Source organism: Prionailurus viverrinus, chromosome B1, assembly GCF_022837055.1.
Source record: "Prionailurus viverrinus isolate Anna chromosome B1, UM_Priviv_1.0, whole genome shotgun sequence".
NCBI lineage: Eukaryota > Metazoa > Chordata > Mammalia > Carnivora > Felidae > Prionailurus > Prionailurus viverrinus.
In genome coordinates, this window is record NC_062564.1 from 139,739,469 (window position 1) to 139,766,843 (window position 27,375).

General features: G+C 38.3%; 1 protein-coding gene across 3 annotated transcripts in view; it reads left to right on the forward strand.

Annotated features, from left to right (window-relative positions):
* Nucleotides 1-27,375, forward strand: part of PRKG2 (protein kinase cGMP-dependent 2) — a 105,265-nt gene that overhangs the window by 9,488 nt on the left and 68,402 nt on the right. The window contains exons 2-3 of one of the 3 annotated variants that reach the window (XM_047856397.1): nt 507-980; nt 23,785-23,951. The exons of 1 other annotated variant lie outside the window; for it this stretch is intronic. In XM_047856397.1, the coding sequence (XP_047712353.1) occupies nt 520-980; nt 23,785-23,951 (628 nt within the window). In that variant the 5' untranslated portion in view covers nt 507-519. The remainder of the gene's footprint in view (nt 1-506; nt 981-23,784; nt 23,952-27,375) is intronic. One more of the 3 variants, XM_047856398.1, reaches the window with a different exon arrangement.

Below are 27,375 nucleotides of genomic sequence, written 5' to 3' on the forward strand. Positions count from 1 at the left end.
TAATAAAGCAGTATCGACTCAGTCTCCTTCTCCAGAGGAGTGCAGATGTGCTGCTTTCTAACTCGGGCGTAGTTTCTCGCTGTAGCTGCACAGAGCGCTGACAGAGCGGTGACATTTCCAAGCCTCTGCTTCTGTGGCTGCTCATTTGTGTTGCATCTTTGCCATGCTGACTTCCAAATTGCAGTCTTGTTGTGATGCTTTTGACAGCTGTCCAAGGAGAACGACCAGAGAGAACAGCAGGTAACTCAGGCCACTTGTGCAAAATGCTTAGGTGTGACACCTGTGCCATCAAAGGGACAGGGAAGAATGAATCCAAGGCCAACTCATGGAGAGATCAGGGAAATCAGTCAATAGCTTTGCTTCCGGAAGCAAAGGGAATTTATTGCTTATCAAATAATGATAGCCGCTGTGTTTCTATTTATGAACCAGATCGGAATGAGGAGTGGTGGGGGCTGTGCAGTGGTGAAGTTCCACTATGTAATTGCCGGTTCTCTGCCCTCTCTCAGGTCCTTGAGCAAAATGGGAAATGGTTCAGTGAAACCCAAACATTCTAAGCATCCAGATGGCCACTCCGGGAACCTCACCACCCATGCGCTGCGGAGCAAGGTGACAGAGCTGGAGAGGGAGCTGAGGAGGAAGGATGCTGAGATCCAGGAGCGGGAATACCATTTGAAGGAGCTGCGGGAACAGCTGTCGAAGCAGACCGTGGCCATTGCTGAGCTCACGGAGGAGCTCCAGAGCAAGTGCATCCAGCTGAACAAGCTTCAGGATGTGGTGCATATGCAGGGAGGAAGCCCGCTTCAGGCCTCTCCAGATAAAGTGCCTCTTGAGGTCCACCGGAAGGCCTCGGGATTGGTCTCCCTCCATAGCCGGAGGGGAGCAAAAGCAGGGGTGTCTGCTGAACCCACCACCCGAACCTATGACCTCAATAAACCCCCTGAATTTTCTTTTGAGAAAGCAAGGGTCAGAAAGGACTCCAGGTAAGAAGTTCCCACACCCTTTTGACTCCAGTAGCTTTAAGATTATGAAAGACTAGGGTGATATTTTTTAGGCAGCCTCAGTGGAAAAGAGATAATAATCCTTTCAGATTTGGGGATAGAGGGACTTCTAAACTTGGTTTGGTTTGGATAAGCAAAACTTTTCTTTAAATCAGGAATTGCGTGTTAGCCAGACTTTGGTTTGTGCGTATAACTGAGGAGCTGAATTTACAAAAGTCATTTCCATTATCTCGAAAACCCTAGGGGAGTGAAGAGATAGTCTTAGGGATTCTCCCCTTCTCTCTGTCTATAGGAGGGGATTTAAAGGGGTACACAAATCACAGTGAACTATGAATACGTATAGCAAAACCTGCTTGCTAGCACTTAGTCAGCCAGCGTCATGAAGAAGGAGTAAGTTGGATCCTCCAAGGAGGAGGAGTCCATTCATTCGTCTCACAGGTGAAGCTGAGTACTACCACCTGCCAGCCACTGTGTTAGATGCTAAGTGTATATTAGTGAGTAATAGGCACAGAGCCTTTCTCGGGGGGGGGGGGGGGGGAGATAGACAGTATACACAAAAACAGGGAGATGCTGTGTAATTATTAATTGGGATACATGATATGATGGAAAACAACAGGATAGTGTGGGTGTCTGCGATTAGGGAGAGAGAAAATCAATGGAAAGTATTACCATCCAATTTTCTTTTCAACTTCTGTTCTTGAGTATCTCTTACTTAACTCTTCCTTCTCAACTGCAGTTTTTCTGCAGACAGAATTGGGATTCTCATGGAGGCCTGGCTGAGGAGGTGACTTTTATCTGGGACCTGAAAGAGGGAAAAAAGCATAGAGGAGGTGGAAAGGGCATTTCAGAGAGAGGGAACAATGGAAAGTTAGAATTAAGTTTGAAAATAAAGATTTTTTACAAGAACTTATGAAAGTTTATAATAGCATTCTTGCACGTGTGTGTGCACACATGTATGTGTCCATGAGTGTGCGTGCATGTGTACATTTTCTAACTGAAGGTTGAATTTCTTAAACAGGAAAGATGAACTAGAAACATCCCAAGTTAGGGTCTCATTTCTGCATTATTTTTATTTTATTTTATTTTTTAATTTTTTTTAATCCTTATTTATTTTTGAGAGAGAGAGAGAGAGAGCGGGAAGCAACAGAGAGAGAAGGAGACACAGGATCCAAAGCAGGCTCCAGGCTCTGAACTGTCAGTACAAAGCCCTATGAGGGGCTCGAACTCATGATCAGTGAGTTCACGACCTGAGCCAAAGTCGAACGCTCAACCAACTGAGCCACCCAGGCGCCCCTGCATTATTTTTAAGTGAATGAATATTTATTAGATAAAATTAAATCTTGTGCCTTGATAATGTCTTGGCTGAGCCTGAATTTCTCTCGGAAAATGCAGTATTTGTGAATTTAAAACAAATTTTAACTTACTCATAAACATGAGTCATATAAATCAATGTAAAACATCCGACTTAAACAAATAAATGATTAATTTTGACAACAGAATTACAAAGGGAGGTTTAATTCATCAATTTGTTGACAGTCACATAGTGAGTGATCCATAAATATTTGCTAGGGAAACAAGTCATGCTGGATTATTAATCATAATACTCTGTGGCTGAAAGAAATCTGATTAATGTTAGAGTTCAGAAGAATTTGTTGTAAGTCAACAGTTTTATTATTAGTTGGTTTAGAAAGGTCTTATCTATTCCCTTTGCAAAAGTAACATTTATTTTTAATGGTGTGATTTCAGAAATTATAAATGTTACAAACTTGTGCTTCAAAAATTGGATATCATCTAGTGTTCTCTGTTGATATAACAGATATAAGCATATATAGTAATATATATGATATTACACATTGTGCATTATATTGTATTATATTGCTGTTTCTGTTTAAACACAATATATTATTTATCCACAAAAATCTTTCAGATAGGAATGTTATTGTATATCTGAGAGAAGCATGAAAGAATTTGATAGTCAATCATCTGCTTTGACCTTCTCCTACATACTCTACCAGGTGTCTCTTGAGCAAAAATCATGTTCAACTATTTTCTTCCAAAGACTTGGCCATCTTGAGACAGAACACCATTCTCCTAGTGTTAAGTGACTGAACAATCCAAGATAAACATGTTCCTTTGTGTTTCTTTATTAGCTCCATTATAACCAGGAAAAGAAAATCAGTAGTTAGGTACAATTTCTAGAAAAGAAAATCAGTAGTTAAGTACAACCACCTATCTTAGTGAGAGGGACAAGGGAGGGAAGATATTAGAGCTCTTGAATAAGCATTGGCAGTGATTCCCCTCGTCATAAACGGAAGCCAGATGGGTACAAGTCTACGTTGTGGTCATGATGAAGAAATAGGCTAATGATTTTTAATGATTAAGTGCTGAAGAGATCAGACTAGAGCATCCCTGCCCTCATATTCCACATATACTTTCATAGAGCCTTGTGCTTCTGAATTGAAAAATTAATTAGAATTTGGGAATCACTCTTTTTCATTGATTGGTTTGTGCCTCAGGTTCTACAAGTAATGCCATGCTCACCGCAAGTGTAGCTGCCATCTGTCACCATACGATGCTATTACAATACCATTGACTGTATTCCCTATGCTGTACCTTTCATTCCTGTGACTTACACATTCCATAACTGGAAGCCTGTACTTCCCACTCTCCTTCACCCATCCCCCAGCCCCCTCCTTTCTGGCAACTAACTACCAGTTTGTTCTTTGTATTTGTGGGTCTTATTCAGTTTGTTTGTTCTGCTTTGTATTTTAGGTTCTACATATAACTGAAATTATACGATATTTATCTTTCTGTTGACTTATTTTACTTAGTACCATACCCTCTAGTTTCCACCCATGTTATCACAAATGACAAAATCTCATTCTTTTTTATGGTTGATATTCCACTGCATACACACACACACACACACACACACACACACACACACCCCACATCTTCTTTATTCATTCATCTATTGATGGACACTTGGGTTGCTTCCAATCTTGGCTATTGTAAATAATGCTACAGTAAACATAAGGGTGTACATACCTTTTCAAATTAGTGTTTTCATTTCCTTTGGGTAAATACCCAGCAGTGCAATACTGGATTGTAGGGGATTTCTATTTTAATTGTTTGAGGAACCTCCATACTGTTTTCCATAGTGGTTGCACTGATTTACATTCCCACGAACAGTGTCTGGGGGTTCCCTTTTCTCTGCATGCTCACTAACTCTTGTTATTTCTTGTCTTTTTGATAATAGCCATTCTGACTGGTATGAGGTGATATCTCATTTTGGTTTTGATTTATATTTCTCTGATGATTAGTGATGTTGAGCATCTTTTCTGGTGTCTGTTAGCCATTTGCATATCTTCTTTGGAAGTAGATTATGTGTTTTTGACTGGAACTCCAATCTTCTGAGGTGGGGATTATGACCTAGAGAAGTTTGGGAAAACTATGTAGACAACACAGGACCTGTGTTCAGTTTTAGGGCAAGGCCACAGAAAATGAGAATGTGCCTGTCAGATTGAAGTGGGCACAATAGGGTCACTCTTAAACCGCACTGAACCAACAGTATATCATAGTCTTTTGTAGTGACTTGGCTTTGTACCTACTGACCATTTTTGAGCTTCTGAAGCATGCAATTATGTGGGCACATAGACTGTTTCTATAACAGGTACTCAGCCTTATTGAAGTATCATAAATCATGATGAGTCAGAGCACTCCAGTATGTCAAATGCTCTGATCTCTGATTTAAATTTATTATGGTAAACAGCAGAGGATTTAGAGCTGGAAGAACCTTAGAGATTGTTTCACGCTACCCCTTTTCTTGGAGAAGGGGGGAAGCAGGTGCAGGAGAGTTGCCGGTTATGCCATGGTAAGTGGCAGAACTAAGATTAGAATCCAAGATTCTTAACCTTGAAACCAGTTATTTTCATTTACAATCCTAGTACTTAGAACTCCCCACAAAAATCAAAGGCCTCAAGTCAGGCCAGTTTAGGTACCAGCCTGATTTATTTTGACATGCCGCACTGCTTGGTGGGAAGAACAATGGTGCTTCCTGGCTTCTTCCAAGCATAGCTGAGCAGAACTTATCCATTGCATCAATTCACCACGTGCTGGATCCTCAGAGCTCGGGCCTGTGTGAAGAGGATACAGGGAATGGACTTGATCCACCTGATAGCATAGACTGTGGTATCCTTGGGGGGGCATGAATGGGTTCCCAAATGAGTACAGTGCTTCTCAAGACTGAGAACTGAATGTCACTGGCAAAGGAGGGTGAGGAAGAGTTCAGATAGCATTTCTGTCCATGTCTGACCTGCCTTGAGTACCAAGACAACCATGTATTCAGAGGTCAGGCCTTTCACTGAAATTGAATTTTCTGTTTATGTAGACATTGTTTAGCAAACTTCAGCATTGGCAGAGCAAAATTACAAGCTCATACTGAATGTCTGGTGGAACACAGGCAAATTAATCAGAGACATCTGGCAAGTTGCTAGTATGACTGCCTTTCGCTAAGAATGCAAAAACTATCATTTGAAACCATTGTTCTTCCCTGAAAAGGAAAGATAAAACAAAGACTTGCCATCTGACTTCAGACGTTGACTCTAGTTTTAGGAAGGACAATTAGTTTCATTTGTCACTCCCATCCCAGGAGCAGAATAGGTAAAAGTGGAAAATGCTAGTGAGTCATCCATTTAAATAAGATCTACATCAAGGGATTGAGGAAGAGTATGGTTGTTACTATTTGTGTTTCCTTTGTAAAGCAGGGCTGAGTATTTGAATGTGCAGTATAGAAATGTAGCTCCTTTATTGGGCAGGAGTGTTTGTATGGAATGACTAAGAATAGTACTAATAATACCATTTTTATATCACTAATTATGTGCTGGGCACCATTCTGAATGCTTCACAAATACTGGATTATTTAATTCTCACAACAAACCTATACGATAGATATGATTATTTTCACCCTGTTCTATGCATGAGGAAACTAGGACATGCAAAGTTTAATTACTTGCCCAAGATTACACAGCTTTTAATATCAGAACCAGTATTCAAAACCAGAACATCTGCTGTCTCAAGTCTGTTCTAACGACTCCTCTATACCACTTTTCCAAGATGAAAATTACATTTTAGTTGGGAAGCCTTGTAAAAATTCAAATATATAATTAGAAATAGATGCTTTTCTAATGCTTTTTTTTTTTTGTATGATTACAAACTGCTTCTGGCTATTGTTATTTCTCCCGGAAAATTATGCTTCCAGAAAGTGCTGCCCTGTTCTCAGTTCGCAGTAGAGGAAAATCTTGCTGCCTATGGGAGGGAAAGAAACCTTTTTTTACTTCCACAAAATAGCGACTTAGATGCTGCTTTTTCAGAAGTTCCATGTCTAGATTTCACATCAATAGATTATTAAATATTTTAAAGAACATAGGTACAGACTTTTAATAATCAGTTGGATAGTTAAAAAATTTGTGCATATGCTTATAAATACTATTGCCTTAACTTGAGTCTTCTGAAAAGCAGAAAATGAAACTCCTATGTAAGGAAAGAAAGAAGAGAAAAGTCCAGTTGTGGGGTGATCTGATAACAAGAAGCTGTGGGTGATGGCAGTGGGGTGATGTGTCTGATGAAAGTTGTCAGAATGTTTGAAAACAGAGGTTCTGTTCTACAGAAATGGTGTGCATTTAGACACCCCAATCACACCTACCTACTCAAGGATGAAGTAGGAAAACGTTACTAGTTAACTGCTAGATGTCTGTTGTTTTCTCAATGTTATCTCATGGAGGTAGGACACTTGCCTAATGAGGTGAGTGTTGCCTTTCCATTGCGTCAAAGAAGATGAAATGAAAGTTCAGAGTCATTCAGCAATTTGCTCAAGGTCCTGGTGTTGGTAGTTCCTTGAACCAGGTTTTAAATCTGTGTCTGTGTCTGCCTGTGTGTTCTCTACCACGATGTGCACAGCTCATACAGAAAGTGCAGCCTGCAGTGTGAATGGCTGCCCTTGGGGGTGTGTGTGGAGGGGAAGTGGGGGAGGGTGGTGCTGTTTAAAAAAAAAAAAGGAGAGGTAAAGAGTGCAGGCAAGTTGAGGAACCTGCCTAGAATTAGGTGGCAGTTGCCTGGACGTCTTGGTGAAGTTAAGTAGGTTTTGGCAGACTTTCTGAGTCCTGGCCCCAGTCCCTCTCACTTCCTGCCTCTGACTTTCCTTCTTTCTGTCTAAGAGCCAAAGGCCCTGGGCTCCTTCTCACTGCGCACCCACACTCAGGCCCTCTCGCAGCTTCTGTGATGATCTTCTGCTTGGTTCATAGCCCCTCTTTGTTCCTTCTCACTTGATCCTCAAATCTGTCAGTCTGCCAGTTGCCAGGTGTTAGGAAAAATGTTTCCTTAAGCCTCAGAACACGCTGGGCACTCAAGGACTCATTGCTGCGAACAGTCAAGAGTCCAAGTGCTTGTGTAAGTTCCCAGCTGACTCCAAGCCACCCCTCACCTTGTGGTCTACGTGCCTGAGAGTCCTAGCAGGCACTGTGATGTTCTTATACCACCCAAAGACCAGTAGCCTTGGCTCACAGCTATGTAACGTCCAAGATTTCCTTTAGTCCTCAGGCTAACACATTCAATTCAGCAAATATTTATTGAATATTGAATTTCTTAATCAGAGAAGCTCATTCTTGAATTTTGTTTTTCTTCCTCTTTTGCTTCCCTTTTGTGTATGTCTTTCTGTCTCCTCTCTCTCATTTCTTTCATGTATACTTTTATAAATTTTTTTAATGTTTATTTATTTTTGAGATAGAGATCATGAGCAAGGAGTGGGCAGAGAGAGAGGGAGACACAGAATCTGAAGCAGCTCTGAGCTGTCAGCACAGAGCCTGACATAGGGCCTGAACCCATGAACCGTGAGATCATGACCTGAGCTGAAGCCGGATGCTTAACCGACTGAGCCACCCAAGTGCCCTTCATGTAGACTTTTATTTTGTTCCCTCCAAATTTTCCTCCATTCTTAGTATGAGAGTAGTCAGTGGCCACCAGTACCAATCTCAAGTAGCCATCACACGCCAGGCACACTGCACTATGACTGAAGTTAGAATTAACCTCATTTATTTTCACAGTAAACCTGCCACCTAAGAATCACTGTCTGCAGCTTAGCAGGCATAAGTAACTAGCCCATGGTCACCATTAGTAGTGTAAAGCTGTTTAGGCTCACCTCGTTGTCAGGACATCTGCTACTTAATTAGAGCCACTCTGAAACCTATACTCATTTTATTTTGCTTGCTATCATATTAATTTATACAATATTTGTAGTAGTTTGTGGGTCTGCTTGGCTACAAATAAGTTCCTCCAGATGAATTTAGCAGTGCTCGCCCTGAACCACTGTCCTGAAAGCCTGAGCAGTAGCCTCCAGCGCCCCTCATTTACATCTTCAAAGTGCCTTCTAACTCGGTTTTTTCTTATAGACATTGCATGCCTTTCTGGACGCTACCCATTTCCTTGCTAGATTCACAGGAAGAGTGTAGTAGAAATAGTAGAGTCAAGAAAACAGTGAATTTTTTTTTTTTTTTTTTTATCCTTGGGGCTTGTTGGATCAGAGGGAAGCATTGCCATTGACCTTTGCCTCCTAATGAGCAGTGCAGCTTCCAGAGGAGCCTCCCTTTTCTTTCTGGAAGTCTGAGCAGCTCTGCTCCTGTCACCTTGTTTTTCTAGGGTTTGAATTGCAATAGAATTCTCAGGAAAGGGAAAATATGTGAAGCCCAGGATGAAGCTTTTCAGTTTTTAGACTCTTTTTGGAAGTACCTTCTCTGTGAAGATACATTTCTTGTATTTATCTTTTGATTAAAACTGTTTCCTTTTCTTAAAATCTCATTTTAAAATTATTTGTCTCCTCCCCTCCTTGACTCTCCTTTGAGTTATTTTTTAGTTATAGACATTTTAGTGCAGTCTTGTTTGACAGGATTTTTGTTTGTTTGTTTTTATTTTGTTTTGTTTTGAGACCTATAGCCAGGAATGGACAGAGGATATTATGTATATAATTCATAGTAAAATGTGAGTGATCAAGAACTCTCAATTTCCATTCAGTCCTTCCAGGAGTAGATGTTTGTCATGTCAAATTAATTTTAATTGGTAAATTTCAGGCAGCAGTTTTTATCATCTTTTTGGGGTTTATAGATCAAGCTCTGGGAAATATGAAAGAAAGAAAGATCTGTAGCTTTGAGTTCCCTTTTTCTAGACTGGATGAGGAAAAGGGGGGTAAAAAGTGAATAGGTAATAGAAACTAGGGAAACCAAGGTATATTAGTTTTCTATTGCTGTGTGATAACCTACCACAAACCTGGCAGCTTAAAACAACACATATTTGTGTCTCAGAGTTTCCATGGGTCAGACATTTAGGCACAGCAATTAGGTCATCTGCTCAGGGTTTCATAAGACTGTAGTCAAAGAGTCAGCTGGCTGTGTCCCTTTCTAGAGCTTTCTAGTGGAAGAAGCCCTCCTCCAAACTCACATGACTGTTGGCAGAATTCAGTTCCTTGTAGTTGTAGGACTGAGGTCCCCATTTTCTTGCTGGCTGTCACCAGAGGCTTCTCTCAGCTCCTAGTGGCTGCCCAGAGTTCCTAGCCATATTCTTTTCCCCAAGCCCATTCACAGCATGACATACTTCTTCAGGGGAAGTTGGAGAATCTCTTTACAGTTGACTAAGATGAAATCTTATGTTACACATATGGGCTGACCCTCCCATCACTGTTGCCATATAATGTTGGCAAGGAGCAAATCACTGGTTCCATATCACTCAAGGTTGAGGATTATACAAGGCTTGACACCAGGGGGTGGAGATCATGGGGCCATCTTAGAATTCTGCATACTACACTAGGCCCTTGTGTTTCCCTGCTGTGAGATTCTCTGGCCAAGAATGTTGGCCATGCTGGGTATGTAAAGCTATGTATAAAAAGTCCAGAGTCTTGTACATGTGTGTTCCTAGCAGCATGTTGTGAGCTATTTATAGCAGCCAAAATGTGGAGACAACGCAAATGTCCACTGATGGATGAATGGATAAACAAAATTCCTTCTTGTTTTATGCTACAACATGAATGAACCTTGAAGACGTTATGCAAAGTGAGTCAGACCCAGAAAGACAAATATTGTATTAATCCACTTCTATGACACACCTAGAGTAATCAAATTTGTAGAGACATAAAATAGAGTTGGAAGTTGCCAGGGGCTGGGAAGAGCAGAGAATGGGAGTTATTGTCTCATGGGTACAGAGTTTTAGTTTCGGAAGATGAGAAATTTTAGGGTGGTGATGAATGGTGATGATCATTGCAAAACAATGAGAATATACTTAATGCCACTGCACTATGCCCTTGAAATGGTTAAAATGGTACAGTTTATATAATGTATATTTTGCCACAGTTAAAACAAAAGTCCAGAGTCTTGGGGCTGACTTGACAGCATTGCCCCAGTGGCCTGGCTAGGACATGTTTCAGGTTCTGTATGGTTTCCTGGGAGAAGGCACAGGGGAGTAATGATTTTCTCATTTCTGTATTTATTTGTAATATTGCGGCAGAGAATAAGATATGGAAAAGTCCTGTGACAAACGTTAATTGATTATTGTTAATTAATCAATCATTGTTAATTATTTGATAGTAAATGATTGATTGCACAATGAACCTTCAATGGAGTCGTGTTCCCAGTGCAGTGGGAATAGAGGGAAAAGACAGTTTCAAGCTCCCTTGCATCTTCTTGTTTACAGCTGTAATTCTTAACCTTAAGTGCACATTGTGATCACCTGGGGAGTGGTAAAAAATACTGATGCTTGAGGTTCAACCACCAGGGAGTCCTATTAAATTGGTTTGAGGTGAGCGCCCTGGATATTAGGATTTGTAAAATCTCCCCAGACGGTCGTAATGTGCAGTGACAATTGGGAGCCAGTATTTGTTATAGGAACAGGCCTCCCTGCAGCTGACTCCTGAAATGTTCAGTTTGATGATTTAAGAGCAATACTCATTACAGACTTTTAAGGGAACTATTTACCATTTCTACCTAACTACCATGCAGCACAATGATGATTATGCATATCATTGAGTGTGTCAGATTAACTTCCTTGTAAATTTTAGTTGTTTTCAACATTTCGTTATTAACCTCTGTTGGCTGATGCTCATGGGAATAGGATCATCTGCACACATTTAAGAAAGGGAGAGAGAAATCTTTGTTGTGAGCATGAAGTAACAGTGAACATGATTAGATTACAACCGTATTTAATTACATGGGCAATAGGGTAAGAAAGTTGACCGGAGAGTCATGCCCATTTTCTGATTACACATGGAATGACCTCATCTTTCACATGCTAGTTCCTCAAATAATAAACTTGTGCACTTATTTTTGTTTTCTTGTTGGTTTATTACTCAAAAGATATTTGGAAGAAGGAATTAAAGAGATGCTTCTATGCTTATTATCTGTGTCTTGTTTGGTAAGGTACTGACATTTCTTGTCTCCATCCTTGTCTCTATACCCATAATTTTTAAACTAGGAGAAAGAAATTTTTTAAATGTATATTTATTTTTGAGAGAGAGAGAAGGAGAGAGCGAGAGAGCGTGCACAAGTCGGGGTGGGGGGCAGAGAGAGAGAGAGGGAGACCGAGAATCCGAAGCGGGCTCTGCACCATCAGCATGAAGCCCGATGCAAGGCTTGAACTTCAGGAACCTTGAGACCGTGACCTGAGCCAAAGTCGGATGCTCAGCCGACTGAGCCACCCAAGGAGGAAGAATTGGAATGTGCTTTAGCTTTCTTAATCTTGTTGAGTTCCTGCTGTTTGCCAGGTGCGCTTATAGGTTTAGATAAATAAGAGGATGGTCAAGAAAGCATAGTCACAGCATCGGAGATTGCAGTCTCTTTGGGGAAACTAAAATGTATTGCAGTCTTTTGTGGTTCATATTCTAAGAAGTGGGTGTACAAAGAAAGGAGGGAAGGTACTATGCCTCGTGGGATCGGGGAAAGTTTCATGGACAAGAGGATCTTGAGATGGATTTGAATGGAGGAATGGCTGGCAGGGAGACAAGGGGCTTGGCCCATTTGGGGACCTGCGAGTAGTTCAGTGGGCCAAGGGTGCTCTGAGCATGGGGAGGCCGAACAGGAGGACCGCCAGCAGTTTGACTGACATTGTGTAGGGTCTCCCTTAAATAAAGGCAGTCTTCAGTATAGTTTTTAGGGCTGTTTTGACTTGAAGGTTTTTATATTGCTGGTAACTTTCTGACTTATAAGAGTAATAGCTGTCCCTTAGGTAATATATTTTATGTGTAGGGCGCTGTTCTTAGAGGTTTACATTGTGAACACGTTAAACTGTCATGGAAATCCTATGCCCTGTGGACTGTGTTTATTATCATTTTACAGCTGAGAAAACTGGAGATTAAATGACTTGCCCAGGGTTCTACAGTTCATAAGGGGCAGAATTAGGAATCAAACCCTGGCATTACAGCTTCAGATCTAGTGCCCTTGATAAATATGCTTTACAATATGCTTTCTATTTGTATATGTAATTAAGCTATGAAACACCACATGGGTTGTATGGCCTCAGCTTCTATGCTCACAAGAAATTCTTGAGAGATGACAGAGAAGGCAGAGGCCACTGGCCCCTGCTTTGCACTGAGCCTTATGCAAAGAAGGTTGCAGGGTTACGTGCTATGACCCAACAAAAGCAAACAGTGGGAACAGAGGCCTCTAATATTCAGGACCAGAGAAAGAAGATGGAGCACCCTATATAGCAAGAACTGTTGGTGGACTTTGACAAGTTAAACTTCCCGAAGCAGCTTAGAGAACAGAAATGTATTGCTTCCAAGAATGTCGGTTATGAAAGTGGGGGATGTAAAAGGATTACAGGAAAGATCACCAATGCTGCCGCCAATGTGCACGAACTGGAGATCCAGCCCTCCTGGAGCAACTTTGAACTGAACTGAGCCTCTTTGTTTCTCCCTGGTTTCTTTTCCCATTCCACTCTTGCCCTCCAAAAACTTGCCATGAGTACTGCCATTACCAGCTTCTACTGCTGCCATTTTTAAAGTATTTATTGGCAGCTTATCTTAGTGTGCATAATATTCCTAAAAAGTAGATCTGATTACCATGCTCTGTTCATGGAGGACAAGTGGGAAATTTGGAAAGGTTCAGTGACTTGTCCAAGGTTATACAGCTAAGATGTGGCAGAGCAGAGATTCGAACCTAGGATTATATATTTAATGTTTTATTTTTAGTTTTAGTTTTGAGACAGAGAGAGACAGCACGAGTGAGGGAGGGGCTGAGAGAGAGACACACATACAGAATCCAAAGCAGGCTCCAGGCTCTAAGCTGTAAGCACAAAGCCTGATGCGGGGCTCGAACCCACAAACTGTGAGTTCATGACCTGAGCTGAAGTTGGAAGCCCAACCGACTGAGCCACCCAGGCGCCCCGAAGCCATATATTTTTTTTAATATTTTATTTTTTAAGGGGTGCCTGGGTAGTTCAGTCGGTTAAGCGTCTGACTCTTGGTTTCAGCTCAGGTCATGATCTCATGGTTTCATGGGTTCGAGCCCCGCTTCGGGGTCTGTGCTGATTGGTGTTCTCTCTCTCCCTCTATCTCTCTGCCCCTCTCCTGCTCATGCTGTCTCTGTCTCTCTCAAAAGTAAATAAACAAACCCTAATTTTTTTTTTTTGTTTTTTAAAATTAACTTTTCAGTGAAGTACACAGATCATGAAGTGAACAAGCACAGGTAACCAACAAACAGATCAGGTAATAGAACATTCCCAGCACCACAGCCCCTCTTTCTCTCTTCTACTCTATACCCATCAACTACCTCAAAGGCAGCCATTGTCTGTACTAGTATTATTATAGGTAACTCTTTGCCTATTTTTGAATTGTATTTTAGTGGATTTAAAGAGTATGTACTCTACAGAATCTAGCTTGTTTGGTTTACATAGCTAGATTCATTTATGTTAATGTATGTAGCCGTAATTCATTAATTATACCACAGTTTATCAATTCTACTATTGTTGGGCATTTGGTTAATTTTGGTATTTAGCAATTTTGAGTGTGACTTCCATGAACATTTTTGCATGTCTCTCTCTCTGTATATGTTTACCTATATCTGTATCTCTCTCTATATACACATTATGTCATGTATATATATGATTTATGATGGGTATATATCTAGGAGTGGAATTGCTGGGTAGTACATGGTGTCTAAGTTCACATTTAATATAGATTGTCAAGCAATTTTCCCAAGTGGTTGAACAAATATATACTCCCACCAGTAACCTATGAGTATTAAGTTACTCTGCATCCTCAATGGCATTTAGCATTGTCAGTCTTTTTCATTTTAGCCATTCTGGTGGGTATGTTGTAGTATCTTGCTATGGTTTGGGTTATCTTTTCCTTGATAATTAACAAGGGAGGGGCGTCTGGGTGACTCAGTGGGTTGAGTATCCAATTTCGGTTCAGGTCAGATCTCATGGTTCGTGAATCTGAGCCCCACGTCTGCCTGACAGTGTTAAGCCTGTGTGGGATTCTTTCTGTCTCTCTGACCCTCCCTCACTTGTGCTCTCTCTCTTTCTCAAAATAAGTAAAGGAAAAAAAAACAACAAACACACAAACAAACAAGGGTGAGCCCTTTTTAGAAGTATGTATTTTCCATTGATGTCTGTTTTTCCCCATAGCTCTGCAGTATAACTGTTGTCTTAAATTAGGTATCTATGGGGGCACCTGGGTGGCTCAGTCGGTTAAGCATCTGACTTTGGCTCGGGTCATGATCTCACGGCTTGTGAGTTCAAGCCCCGCATCGGGCTCAGTGCTGACAGCTCAGAGCCTGGAGCCTGCTTCAGATTCTGTGTCTCCCTCTCCCTCTGCCCCTCCCTGCTTGTTCTCTGTCTCTCTGCCTCTCAAAGATAAGTAAACATTGAAAAAAAATTAAAAAAAAAATAAATTATCTATGTATGTGTAGCTGGGTTTTTTTGACTTTCAATTCTGTTCCCAAGGTCTTTATTGTACATTCTGGTGCCAAGAGTATCTTCTCTTAATAATTTTGATTTATAATAATTCTTGGTACCCATTATTTTAAGTCTGCCAACTTTGTTGTTGTCCTTCAGTGTTGTAATGGCTATTCTTCGGCCTTTTATGACTAAGAATTTTAGAATCAGTTTGTTAATTTTCATAAATTTTTTTCAGAATGTCAATTGGGATTTAATAGACCTTAATCAATTTTAGTAAAGTTGATATCATTAAAAAATTGAGTCTTGGGGCGCCTGGGTGGCGCAGTCGGTTAAGCGTCCGACTTCAGCCAGGTCACGATCTCACGGTCCGTGAGTTCGAGCCCCACGTCAGGCTCTGGGCTGATGGCTCGGAGCCTGGAGCCTGTTTCCGAGTCTGTGTCTCCCTCTCTCTCTGCCCCTCCCCCGTTCATGCTCTGTCTCTCTCTGTCCCAAAAATAAATAAAAAAACGTTGAAAAAAAAATTTTAAAAAAAAATAAAAAAAAAATTGAGTCTTCTCATCCACAACTATGGTATATGCTTCCATTTGTTTCTTTTTCATTTCTCTCAATATTTTGTACTTCTCTGTGGGGGTCTCACACCCTTTTGTTAGATGCAACCCTGTATAGTTGATTTTTTTATCTTGTTAAAATGATGTAATTTTTAAACTTTCATTTTTAGTTATTTGATGCTGGAATATAGAAATATAATTGAATTGTTTGGAGAGCTTGTATCCAGTGAGATTGTTGAAATAACTTGTTAATTTTGATAGTTTACTTGTGCATCCTTTTGAATCTTTCACTTATGCAACGTGTCTTTAGGAGGAATGGCAATTTTATTTCTTTTCCTATGCTTACGTCTTTTATATTTTTCTTTTTTTTCTTTGTAATTATTTTTCCCACTCACCTTATTAAATTTGCTCAGACTTCTGGTTCAGGGTCAAATTGAAACAGCCCATTTCTGATATCTGGAGGGAAACTTTCAGTATTTTACCGTGTGAGATAATGATTTCTGTTTTTTGTTTTGTTTTGTAGATAATGTTTTATAATTTTGTAGATAATGTTCAGATTAAGGACATTCCATTCCAGTCTATTCCTAATTTGCTAAGGGCTTTTTTAAAATTTAGAAACCGGGTGGCCTGGCAGGCTCAGTCAGAGGAGCATGTGACACTTGATCTTGGGGTCATGAGTTTGAGCCCCACATGGGGTGTAAAGATTACTTAAATAAAACAAAAAAATAAAATTTAGAAATCATATATAGTTGTTTAATTTTATCAAATACTTTTTCTGCATCCAATAATATTTTGCAGTTTTTTAATCCTTTATTCTTTTTGTGTGGTTAATTACATCAGTTAATTTTCAGTGTGATTTAGAATACTTACTTTATATACTTGTTTTGTTTTCTGACTTTGCACTTACCATCATTAGGGATATTAGCCTTTAATTTTTCTTTCTTGTGATGTGGGTTTTGTTCTCAGGCTATTCTCAACTCTAAAGTAAGTTGGGAAAAATTATGCTTTTTTATTTTCTGGAAAAGATTATATAAGATTAATGTTATTTTTCCTTAAGTGTCTGGAAAACTTAGTGGTAGTGTCATCTGGGTCTAGAATTCCTTTTGTGAGATATTTTTATCTTTTATTTAATTTTTAATTGCTCATTTTTACTTCTTCTTGTGTCAGATATGGTTTGTTGCATTTTTCTTGGAAGTTTTTCATTTCATATAAATTTTCAAGAATTGGTTACACTATCCATTTTTTTCATATCTATAATATCTATAGGGATGTCTCCCTTCTTATATTTGATATTGATAACTATATGTTAATATATATGTTTATATGTTAAATTATATGTTATTTATATGTTAAATTATATGTTAATATTAATAATTATCAACACATAAATTGTATGTGTTGGTTCTCTTTATTGTACTTTTTTTTCTGTTTTACTATTTTCTGCTTCCATTTCATTGTTTATTTCCTTCTCCCTTTTCTGAGTTCACCTTTTTTTCTAGCGCTTTTAGGTGGACACTTAAGTTACTCAATTTTATCTTTCTTCTTTTCTAATGTATCTCTTTAATACTGTAAGTTTCTTAGCGTGATTTATGTGCTCCTCACAATTTTTGGCATGTCACATATTTATCATTTATTTCAAAATATTATCTGATTTTCCTTCTAATTTAATCATTGATCAGAGGGCTATTTAGAAATAAATTGCTCAAAAAATGTTGAATTTTCAATTCACACTCAATTCTCAAACGTTTGAGAATTTTTTGATTATGCTTTGTTATTGATTTCCCTAGCTTAATTCTACTGTATTCAAAGAACATATTTTGTATTTTTGAGACTTGCTTTATGGCCCGCCATATGATCAACATTGATGAAGGTTTTTGTGCACTTGAAAAGAATGTGTGTTCTGAATTTGTTGAATGCAATCTTTTGAAATATCAGTGAGGTCAAGAAATTAAGTTTGATAGTCAATTGTTTAGAACTATGTTCTAACTAATTTTCATCAACTTTTTCCATTGGTTACTCAGAGGGATGTGTTAAAATCTCCTAATTGTGGATTCATTTATTTCTTCTTTTATTTTTGTCAGTTTTTTTTTCTATATTTTGAGGCTATTTAATTAATTGCATACACATTTAGAAATATTTATATCTTCCTGATCATACCAATATGAAATATCCCTCTCTATTTCTGGAAATGTAATTTTTGTTGCACTCTACTTTCCAGTATCAAGAAACATTTTCTTCATAATTGGTGTTTACATAGTATAAACATCTCTTTCTACCTTCTTACTTTCAGCCTTTCTATGTCATTATCTTCAAAGCATGCTTCTTATAAGTAACACACATTTTGTATTTCCTTTTTACTTTATTTCATTTTTCAATCTGACAGTCTTTAGTGTTTAGTGTTTTTGTCTCTAAGTAAATACAAGTATTTGCATTTAACTCTAACATAATACTATTTGTTTCTTATATGTTATACTTCTTTGGTTTCTTTTTAAATTAGATGTATTATTAATTTTTTTAAGAGAGAGAGAGAGAGAGAGAGCAAGTGGCGAGAGAGAGAGAGAGAGAGAGAGAGAGAGAGAGAGAGAGAGAGAATCTTAAGCACCTGATGCTGAGCTCAATCCCACCACCCTGGGATCATGACCTGAGCTGAATTCAAGAGTCAGATACTCAACTTACTGAGCCACCCAGGATCCCTGAATTAAACATATTATTATTCCATTTTCTTTTCTGTTAGCTTCCATTGAAACATTATTTGGCTGATCTTGTAGGGGTTACCCTAAATTATAATATCTTATGTAATTTATTAAATTTCTAATGTAGATTAGTACTTGCATCACTTCCTGTACCTTAAATTATGTTTACTGCCACCCTTCCCCCTCCTCACAACTTGGCTGTGTTTCTCAAACATTGTATTTATCATACATTTTATTTTATTTTATTATTTTTTATTTTTTATATGAAATTTATTGTCAACTTGGTTTCCAAACAACACCAGTGCTCATCCCACCAGGTGCCCTCCTCAATACCCATCACCCACTTTCCCCTCTTCCCCACCACCCATCAACCCTCAGTTTGTTCTCAGTATTTAAGAGTCTCTTATGGTTTGCCTCCTTCCCTCTCTGTAACTTTTTTCGCCCTTTCCCCTCCCCCCTGGTATTCTGTTGAGTTTCTCAGGATCCATATATGAGTGAAAACATATGGTATCTGTCTTATTTCACTTGACTTATTTCACTTAGCATAACACTCTCCAGTTCCATCCACGTTGCTGCACATGGACAGATTTTATTCTTTCTCATTGTCAAGTAGTATTCCATTGTATATATAAACCACAATTTCTTTATCTGTTCATCAGTTGATGGACATTTAGGCTCTTCCCATAATTTCACTGCTATAAACATTGGGGTACAAGTGCCCCTATGCATCAGCACTCCTGTATCCCTTGGGTAAATTCCTAGCAGTGCTATTGCTGGGTCATAGGGTAGATCTATTTTTAATTTTTTGAGGAACCCCCACACTGTTTTCCAGAGTGACTGTACTACTTAAACACAGCATTGCTATTATGCTATTACTTCTTTATAAAGACAAGCTTTCTTTAGTCATCCACATTATTACTTTTTCCATTGCTTCTTTCTAACGTCTATTAGTTTCCATCTGGGATCATTTTGTTTGTGTGGAGCTCTCCACTATTATGAGTCTGTTGCCAATGGAATGACATTCTAAAGTGTATTCATTTCACTTGTATTTTTAAAGGCAATTTTCACTGGGTAAAGATACTGGAAATAGGCATTTTAAAGCTTTTTGGAGATATTCCAAATATCTGGCTTTCATTATTTCAGTTGAGGAGTAAGTCAGTTATATTGTTGGTTATTTGAGGTAATGTATCTCTTCTTTATCTGCATTGTAGATTTTTCTCTTTTTATTTGGTTTTCAGCAATTTGACTATGATGATCCTAGGTATGGTTTTTTTAAAGATATGTTTTGTTTGGAATTCACAGTGTATCTTGTCTGTGATTCAATATCTTTTCATGGATTTAAGAAGATTCTTAAATATGATCCCTATATATATTGTTTCAGTCCAATTCTTTCCTTTTCATCAGGGAAGAAATTACACCTATGTCCAAATTCTCTGTGATGACTCATATGTCTTCTATGTTTTGTACTGTTTTTGTTCTTGTTGCACTATTTTCCATCCTATATTCTCTCTAACTGCCTATGTAGATATATTCTACCTGCTTATAGTATTCAGTTTCTAATCCTTTTCAGCTGTGTCTTGCAGATTTTAAATTCATCTGTCGAATTTCAAGCTTCAGATTATGTATTTTTTAGTTCTGGAATTTCCATTTGATTAAAGCAAAAAAAATTGTGTTCTCTACTGATAGTCTCCATTTTGTTTTTGATTTTATTAAAAATAATTAAATACAATTCTATTAAAGTCTGTCTGACACCTACAATATCTTGGTCTGTTAGGTCTGTTTCTGTTGTCTTTTTTCTCTTGGTCTTCAGTCATTTGGTCTTTTCTCCTGCTATGCCTGGTAACTTTTGATATTTTGCCAGATACTCTTTAGGGAAAAACTCTAGAGAAAATTTGAGTCTCTAGATTTTGTGAACATCCTATGGAAAACACTTACCTTTGCTTCTGGAAGGCAGAAGCAAATCATTTTAACCAAAATAGGAATTTGTCATTTTGAAGTTGTTTTTCAGTCTTTTCCAGAGCTAGCCTCTTTTGGGCTGCTGTATTTACTCATAGGTTACAGCCCTGCAGTTGTCCCATCTGAAATCTTGGATGTTTACCAGGATTCTTCCTTCATGGAGTGCCTTGAATATTGACTCTGGTCTTCCCAATCCTTTGAGACTGCCAAAATTCTGCTCAGTGCTGACTACAAATCAGCAAATGCCTTGAAGGGAAAAGCAGATACGAATGTCAAGCTCATATTCTCTCTCTCTCTCTTTTTAATGTTTATTCATTTAGAATAAGAGAGAGAGAGAGACAGAGAGAGAGAGAGAGAGAGAGAGAGAGATAACATGAGTTGGGGAGGGGAAGAGAGAGAGGGAGACAGAATCTGAAGCAGGCTGCAGGCTCTGTGCTGTCATCACAGAGCCCCATGTGGGTCTTGAGCTGGTGAACCGCCAAGATCATGACCTGAGCTAAAGTCAGATGCCCAACTGTCTGAGCCACCCACGTGCCCCTATATTCTCTAGTGGATCATGGCTTTTCAAGCTGTTATGTTGATAGGTCTCCAGTGCTTTCAAAGCAGGTTTGCAGTATATTAATTTAATTAGTTTTTGTAGTTGTGTGAGTAGGGAGAATTGTTCTGATAATAGCTTGCCTATCATAGTTGTAGAAGGAGAAGTAAAGTTCATACTTGTAGGCACTGCTATCTGTTGCCTCTTAAACAGATAATTCAAGAGAAGACCCAGTCCTTCAAAGATTTATAATCTGGTTTGGAGGAAAAGTCATAGAGACAACTCTTTTCTTTTTTTTAAATTAAAAAAATTTTTTTTTCAACGTTTATTTATTTTTGGGACAGAGAGAGACAGAGCATGAACGGGGGAGGGGCAGAGAGAGAGGGAGACACAGAATCGGAAACAGGCTCCAGGCTCTGAGCCATCAGCCCAGAGCCTGACGCGGGGCTCGAACTCCTGGACCGCGAGATCGTGACCTGGCTGAAGTCGGACGCTTAACCGACTGCGCCACCCAGGCGCCCCGAGACAACTCTTTTCTAATAATACAATATTATAATATGGTTATTCAGTAAATTAAGTTTAAAGAATTTGAGGCCATGGACCATGTTTAATAAATTTTTATATCCAAAGTAAATGTTTGATAAAATTTTTGAATTTAATAGACATGAATATAATACTCTAAGAGTTTAGAGTAGAGTTAGAAGATTGTGTGAACTATAGCATCCTTGCCTAGATCATAATGGGATAATTATAAGGTTTGGGCTGGTTGAGGGGAGAAGAAATTAAGTTAAACTGGAGGAGAAAACAGAGGCTAAGCCTAAAGATAAAGCTGGCAGGCATAGGAGACAATGAAGATACCAGCCTGTCTGTAGCAAAGGGTTTGTTTTATGAAGTGAGTACTAGATGGATGGAGTAGAGCCATGTGGTGGGAAATGGTGAATACCAGATTGTGGGATATTGATTTTCTTCTATGGGCAAAAGGGTTTTCAGACTACTTCCATGGAATGTTCGTAGAAGTTAAGCCAAAAGAAGAAGTAAATATAACAGACATTGAGGTTTGGGAAACATTGGTTTAACAGATTTGTTTACTGAAATATTTCTTTGAACTCTGAAAGTATGCATTGTAAATTTCCAAAATTGTTCAAACTCAGCACACTCTTGCTTATAAAAGAAGAGCCCTTCCTGGAACATATTTTGAGAAATTAGGATATGTGGGCATTGATGAAACACTAGCTGGAATGTTACAAGATCATGGAAGGCCCATGAAAGATGGGGCTTTCTTGGTACTGTTCACAGTTCTACTGCTTGCTCTGAGAACATGTAGCAAAAGTATTTTCTCAGTATATATTAAATGAATGATTTTTTGGCCTTAGAGGATAAAGAAAAAATGAGATCAGAATTAAATCAGTTTTTTTAAGCAAGATTAATCTGATAATATAGTATAGAATAGAATATGAGGGAAAGAGGCTAGAAGCTGAAATGTTAAAAAAGAACGTATTAAAAGTTTTCCCGACCTAAGATTTTTTTTTTCTTGGACTGTGGTGACATCTTTGAAAATGGAAACTAAAATGGATAACAATGATATTTTGTAAAGAGAAATGACAAGATTTGGTGATAAATTAGTTGCAGGAAGAAGTAAGTTTTCAAAGTACTCAAAAGAGTTTGTATGGCTCTGAGTCACTATAGGGCAGAAGGAATTTCTTCGTTGTTTTCTTAATGTAGCCTAATGATCTGATGGATAGGGTTTTAAAGGAAGTATCCAATCCCGTGAAAGTTTACTTTATGTCTACTTTATGTTTGAGAACTTTCTGTGTAGAAAAATAGCACAAGTTTTGAAACAGTAAAGCTAGTGATGGGAAAGAGTTTGAATGAAAGATGCAGAAAAAAAAAACCCTGTTTTTAAAAATCATGCTGAATTTGGGGCACCTGGGTGGCTTAGTCAGGTAAGTGGCCAACTCTTGATTTCAGCTCAGGACCTTGCAGTTTGTGAGATCAAGCCCTGCATCAGGCTCTGAGCTGACAGCAAGGGGCCTGCTTGGGATTCTCTCTGTCCATCTCTCTGTCCTTTCCCTGCTTGTGCTAACTCATGCTCTCTCTCTCTCTCTCTCTCTGAAAAATAAACTTAAAAAAAAAAACTACATAAAAAAAATCATGCTGAGTTTGACTAAAAGCAAGTATGTTGTGCAGAGTCTAACTTAGCCCACAAATTCACTTTTCTGCCAGCTCAATAATTCTATAACAGCTGCATATAAAGTATGTTGATTAAAACATTTGAAAGTTATGGTAATTAAGATTGGGTAATTATTTGAAGCTACTTCTCTTCCCAAAGAAAACAGAGTATTTCAGGATTATCAACAAGAGGACCTTGGATTTGAGGAATAAACAGGTTATGAGACTGGAAATACATATTCTGTCTAGTCTAGATATGCTAAGAGTCAAAGTCTAGGAAAACCCAGACTACTACCATCATCTTCTGTGTCTGATCTAACCTAGTGAGTCCCAAGGGAACTGACTGCCTTGGCTCAGAAGAAGCAGGGGATGGAATGGAAGCCATACAGGCTCAGACTCACAGACTTGGATTTAAATCCTAGAGGGAATAAGTTGCTTGCTTTTTAGGCTACTTATCCCGTAAAGTAACAATAGTGATTATTTCACAGGATGGTGGTAAAGATTAAATAAGATATAAAATAGCTAGTACTATAGGCACTATGCATGCAAATATACATGAATAAATGAAAATAAAAATGAGTACTGTGTTGTAGTTTCTTAAATACACCTTCTACCAACCAACCAGATTTTCTTTCCACCTAAAAAAAATCATGTATCATGTTATTAACATTAATCTAGGGATCTTGAGAGATGCTACACTTGTGATGATGGCAGCCAGGAGTGATTATAAAATTGATGTAATACCAATTACAGAAAACTATTCAAAAATACTTTCAAAGGTTTTACATGTAAAGTAGGGCAGTTACATGGGTCAAGTGTTGGTGGGACTAGAAGAACAATTTGTCCTTGCTGGAAAAGTTGTAAGTACTAGAATCTAAATGAGGTAAATCTAAATAGCAAAACATGGTTTTCATTAATTGTAACGTAATCTCTTTTTGCCGTTACACCAGCGAGAAGAAGCTCATTACAGATGCCCTTAATAGAAATCAGTTTCTGAAGAGACTGGATCCTCAGCAGATCAAAGACATGGTGGAATGCATGTATGGTAGAAACTACCAGCAAGGGAGTTACATTATTAAGCAAGGAGAACCAGGAAACCATATCTTTGTGCTAGCAGGTGGGTTTCACAGGTTTTTCCAGTTCCAGATCTTACATAACAAATATTTTGCCTATTGCCTTATGATTTTTTGCAAACATTTATAAAAATGCAAAACCGGTTGCTCTGTTTGTATGAAACCATAACAGAACGAGCTCATGAAATAGTAACATTGTTGACCTAATCATAATGGTGATAATAATATTTACTGAGTGCATTTTATGTGTCAAGCATCCTACTGAGCACTTTATAGAGAGATCTCATTTCATCTTCTCACCAACTCTGTTAGGTAAGTGCTGTTATCACCTTATTACTAATGTGGACTTTGTCACAGAAAAGTTATGTAACTTACGCAAGGCCACAAAGCTCATAAATGGTGGAGGTAGAATGCAGATGTAGATAATCTGACTCGTGTCCGTACTTCTAATCACAATGCCACCTACCCAGCAACTGCAAAAAAGGTGTTTCTATTTAAAATACTGCTGCTTATGTTGACATTTTTAGGTTGTTGTAGCCGGATAAAGAAAACAATTGTTTTTGTGGTTCTGTAAAATATTTGGGTTATATACGAACGCTTTCAGAAGATAATTTAGGTACATGTAACCAACATGTGAATCAAATGGAATGCATTAAGATTAAAACTGGTGTCTTTAGAACCATTTAAATGGTTTTCTCCATATACAATTATAGGAACAGGTTTACATGCTGGGTAGATTTTAATAATCAGATAGGCAAAGGATTTCTTAAATGCATACCAAATGCATGCCTTATAGTAGTACTCAAAAATGATTTTTGTTAGATATAGAGACAATAAATTATATGAACAGGGTGTATGTTTAGTGAACACCTTCTCAAATTCTGAATTGCCCCAACTTTTTGAGTTTTAGGGAAAAAGTTAAGGTGGCTTACCCAGATGGAGTGGTAAATTGAGACATGCTGTGGCCTTTTATTTTATACTGTAGTTCCTGGCAACCTAAGAATGCTTTCATGATTCTTGTTTCCTTGGGGGCCTTAGGTGTAGGGCAGAAGTTGCCATTCCAAACAAATTAATAAATATGTATTGTATTTATACCATATAAAAGATTGTTTTCATATGCTCTGATTCCTTAGACATGCTATTTTCATAAATATTGGTGTTTATTTGCCATAAATGTCTCTGTAGACACCCCTAAAATGATACAGTCATTCTCAAGAAATTATTCTCCCAAGAATTATTCTAATTCTATGGTCTGAATTTAGCCAACCTTCAAGTTTTTGGGGACGATAATCCAGGGCAGTTTCCCCATCTTTCAACTTTTCTCTTGGTCATTTCATTTCTACTTTAGCAACACCAGAAACTCTGGCATGAAAAAATAGATCATTAACTCAACAAATTTTTATGGAAGCTGTTAGGAAAAGATGAGAAACTCATGTCAGCCCATCTTGTTCCTTGCCGATAACTCCAATGGAAGACTGACTAGGGAAGAGAAGAGTGAGAACAGAAGCCAGCATCAGTACAGTCATTGACATCAGGGTTACAGCACACATGGAAATGAAAATTGGACAGTTTCTTATTTGAATAAATTATGGTGTTATCTCAGGACTGACTTGCCTGATTTAACTGATTGGGCAAATTAGTTAATTAAAAATCTCCCTTTTATAATATATGGCATGAATAGCAAATATTAAAAGCATATTTAGCTTAAACTTTGATATTCCATATAATTCTTTAGTATTTCCCAAGTCCCATGGGTCATACTCAAATAGAAAAAAAAACTTTAAATGCATTGAGACCCATGATACAAACTTGACGGTACCACTAAGTGGTTTCAGTGGAGTGGAATTTAGTTGCAATGAGAAATTATTAAATTTTGTGTTATATCTGTAGGATTTGGAGCCAATGCAGCTTTTTTTCTTACTATAATGTAAGTTCTATCAGAATAAGTAATTTAAAAAATTTCCTCAACATTTTTATTCATTTTTTGAGAGACAGAGAGACACAGTGTGTGTGGGGGAGGGGCAGAGAGAGAGGGAGACACAGAATCCGAAGCAGTCTCCAGGCTCTGAGCCATCAACCCAGAGCCCAACGCGGGGCTCCAACCCACAAACCCACAAGATCATGATCTGAGCCGAAGTAAGCTGCTTACCGACTGACCTGCCCAGGCGCCCCCAGAATAAGTATCTTTTGTGTCTCTTTGGCAGTTGTACCAGTTCCTGCTACAACATAGGTACTCAAATCAGATTTGGTGAATGAATGGCTGGGCAGAGACGATTCAGAGCTGCTTAGTGGTGAACTAGGAGAAGGAAAGATGAACTCTTCAAGGGAAAGAGAATAACCCACCATTTTTTCCCCCTCGAAGAATGGAGGTCTCTTTTGCATGTAGCTTTTTGTTAGGTAAGGTTTTATTTACACTCATTTTCGAAAGGAAACGAGAAGAGAATCACTGGGGCCAAATAATTGTGAGGAGGTGGCCTCAAATACTGCCTCTCCCTTTCCTTGATAGGCACTCTTCTTTCTCATTTTTATAAGACTTTATTTTTTCTAGAGCAGTTTTAGGTATGCAACAAAATTTGGAAGGAAATACAGAAATTTTTCCATATACCCCTTGTCCCCACACAGCCATGGCCTCCACCATTATCAACATCACTCACCAGAATGGCGCCTTTTTCTTTTTTTTAAATCAAGGATGAGCCTGTATTGATATATCATCAAAGTTTACCGTAAGTTGCTGTTGTACCTTCTATGGGTTTAGAGAAATGTATAGTGACATTTATCCATCATTATAAAATCATGCAGAGTATTTTCACCATCCTAAAAATTCTCTGTGCTCTGCCTGTTCATCTCCCCTGCCCCTATCCCTGGCAACCACTGATCTTTTCATTTTCTCCATAGTTTCCCCTTTTCCAGAATGTCATATTGCTGGAACTATACAGTATGTAGCTTTTTTAAATTGAATTCTTTCACTTAGTTGTATATGCACTTGAGGCTCCTCCTTGTCTTTTTGTGGCCTAATAGCATCTTCCTTCCTTTCTTTCTTTCTTTCTTTCTTTCTTTCTTTCTTTCTTTCTTTGTTTTTCTTTCTCTCTTTCTCTTTCTTTCTTTCTTTTTCTTTCTTTCTCTTTCTTTCTTTCTTTCTTTCTTTCTTTCTTTCTTCTTTTTCTTTTTTTCTTTTCTTTTTTTTTTTGAGCAGCAGGCAAAAGTTTATTAGAATACAAGATTAGAAAGGAATACTAGTAGGAAAGCTCTCACTCTCTTTCCAGAGAGGGAACATTCGAAAGTGAATGCCCCTAAAGCTCATTTCTTTTCAAGTACTGAATAATATTCCATTGGCTGGATGTACCACAGTTTCTCTGTTCATCCATTAAAGGACATCTTTGTCATTTCTAATTTTTGGCAGTTATAAATAAAGCTGCTGTAAATATCTGTGTGCAGGTTTTTGTGTGGATCAGAGGTTTGAACTCCTTT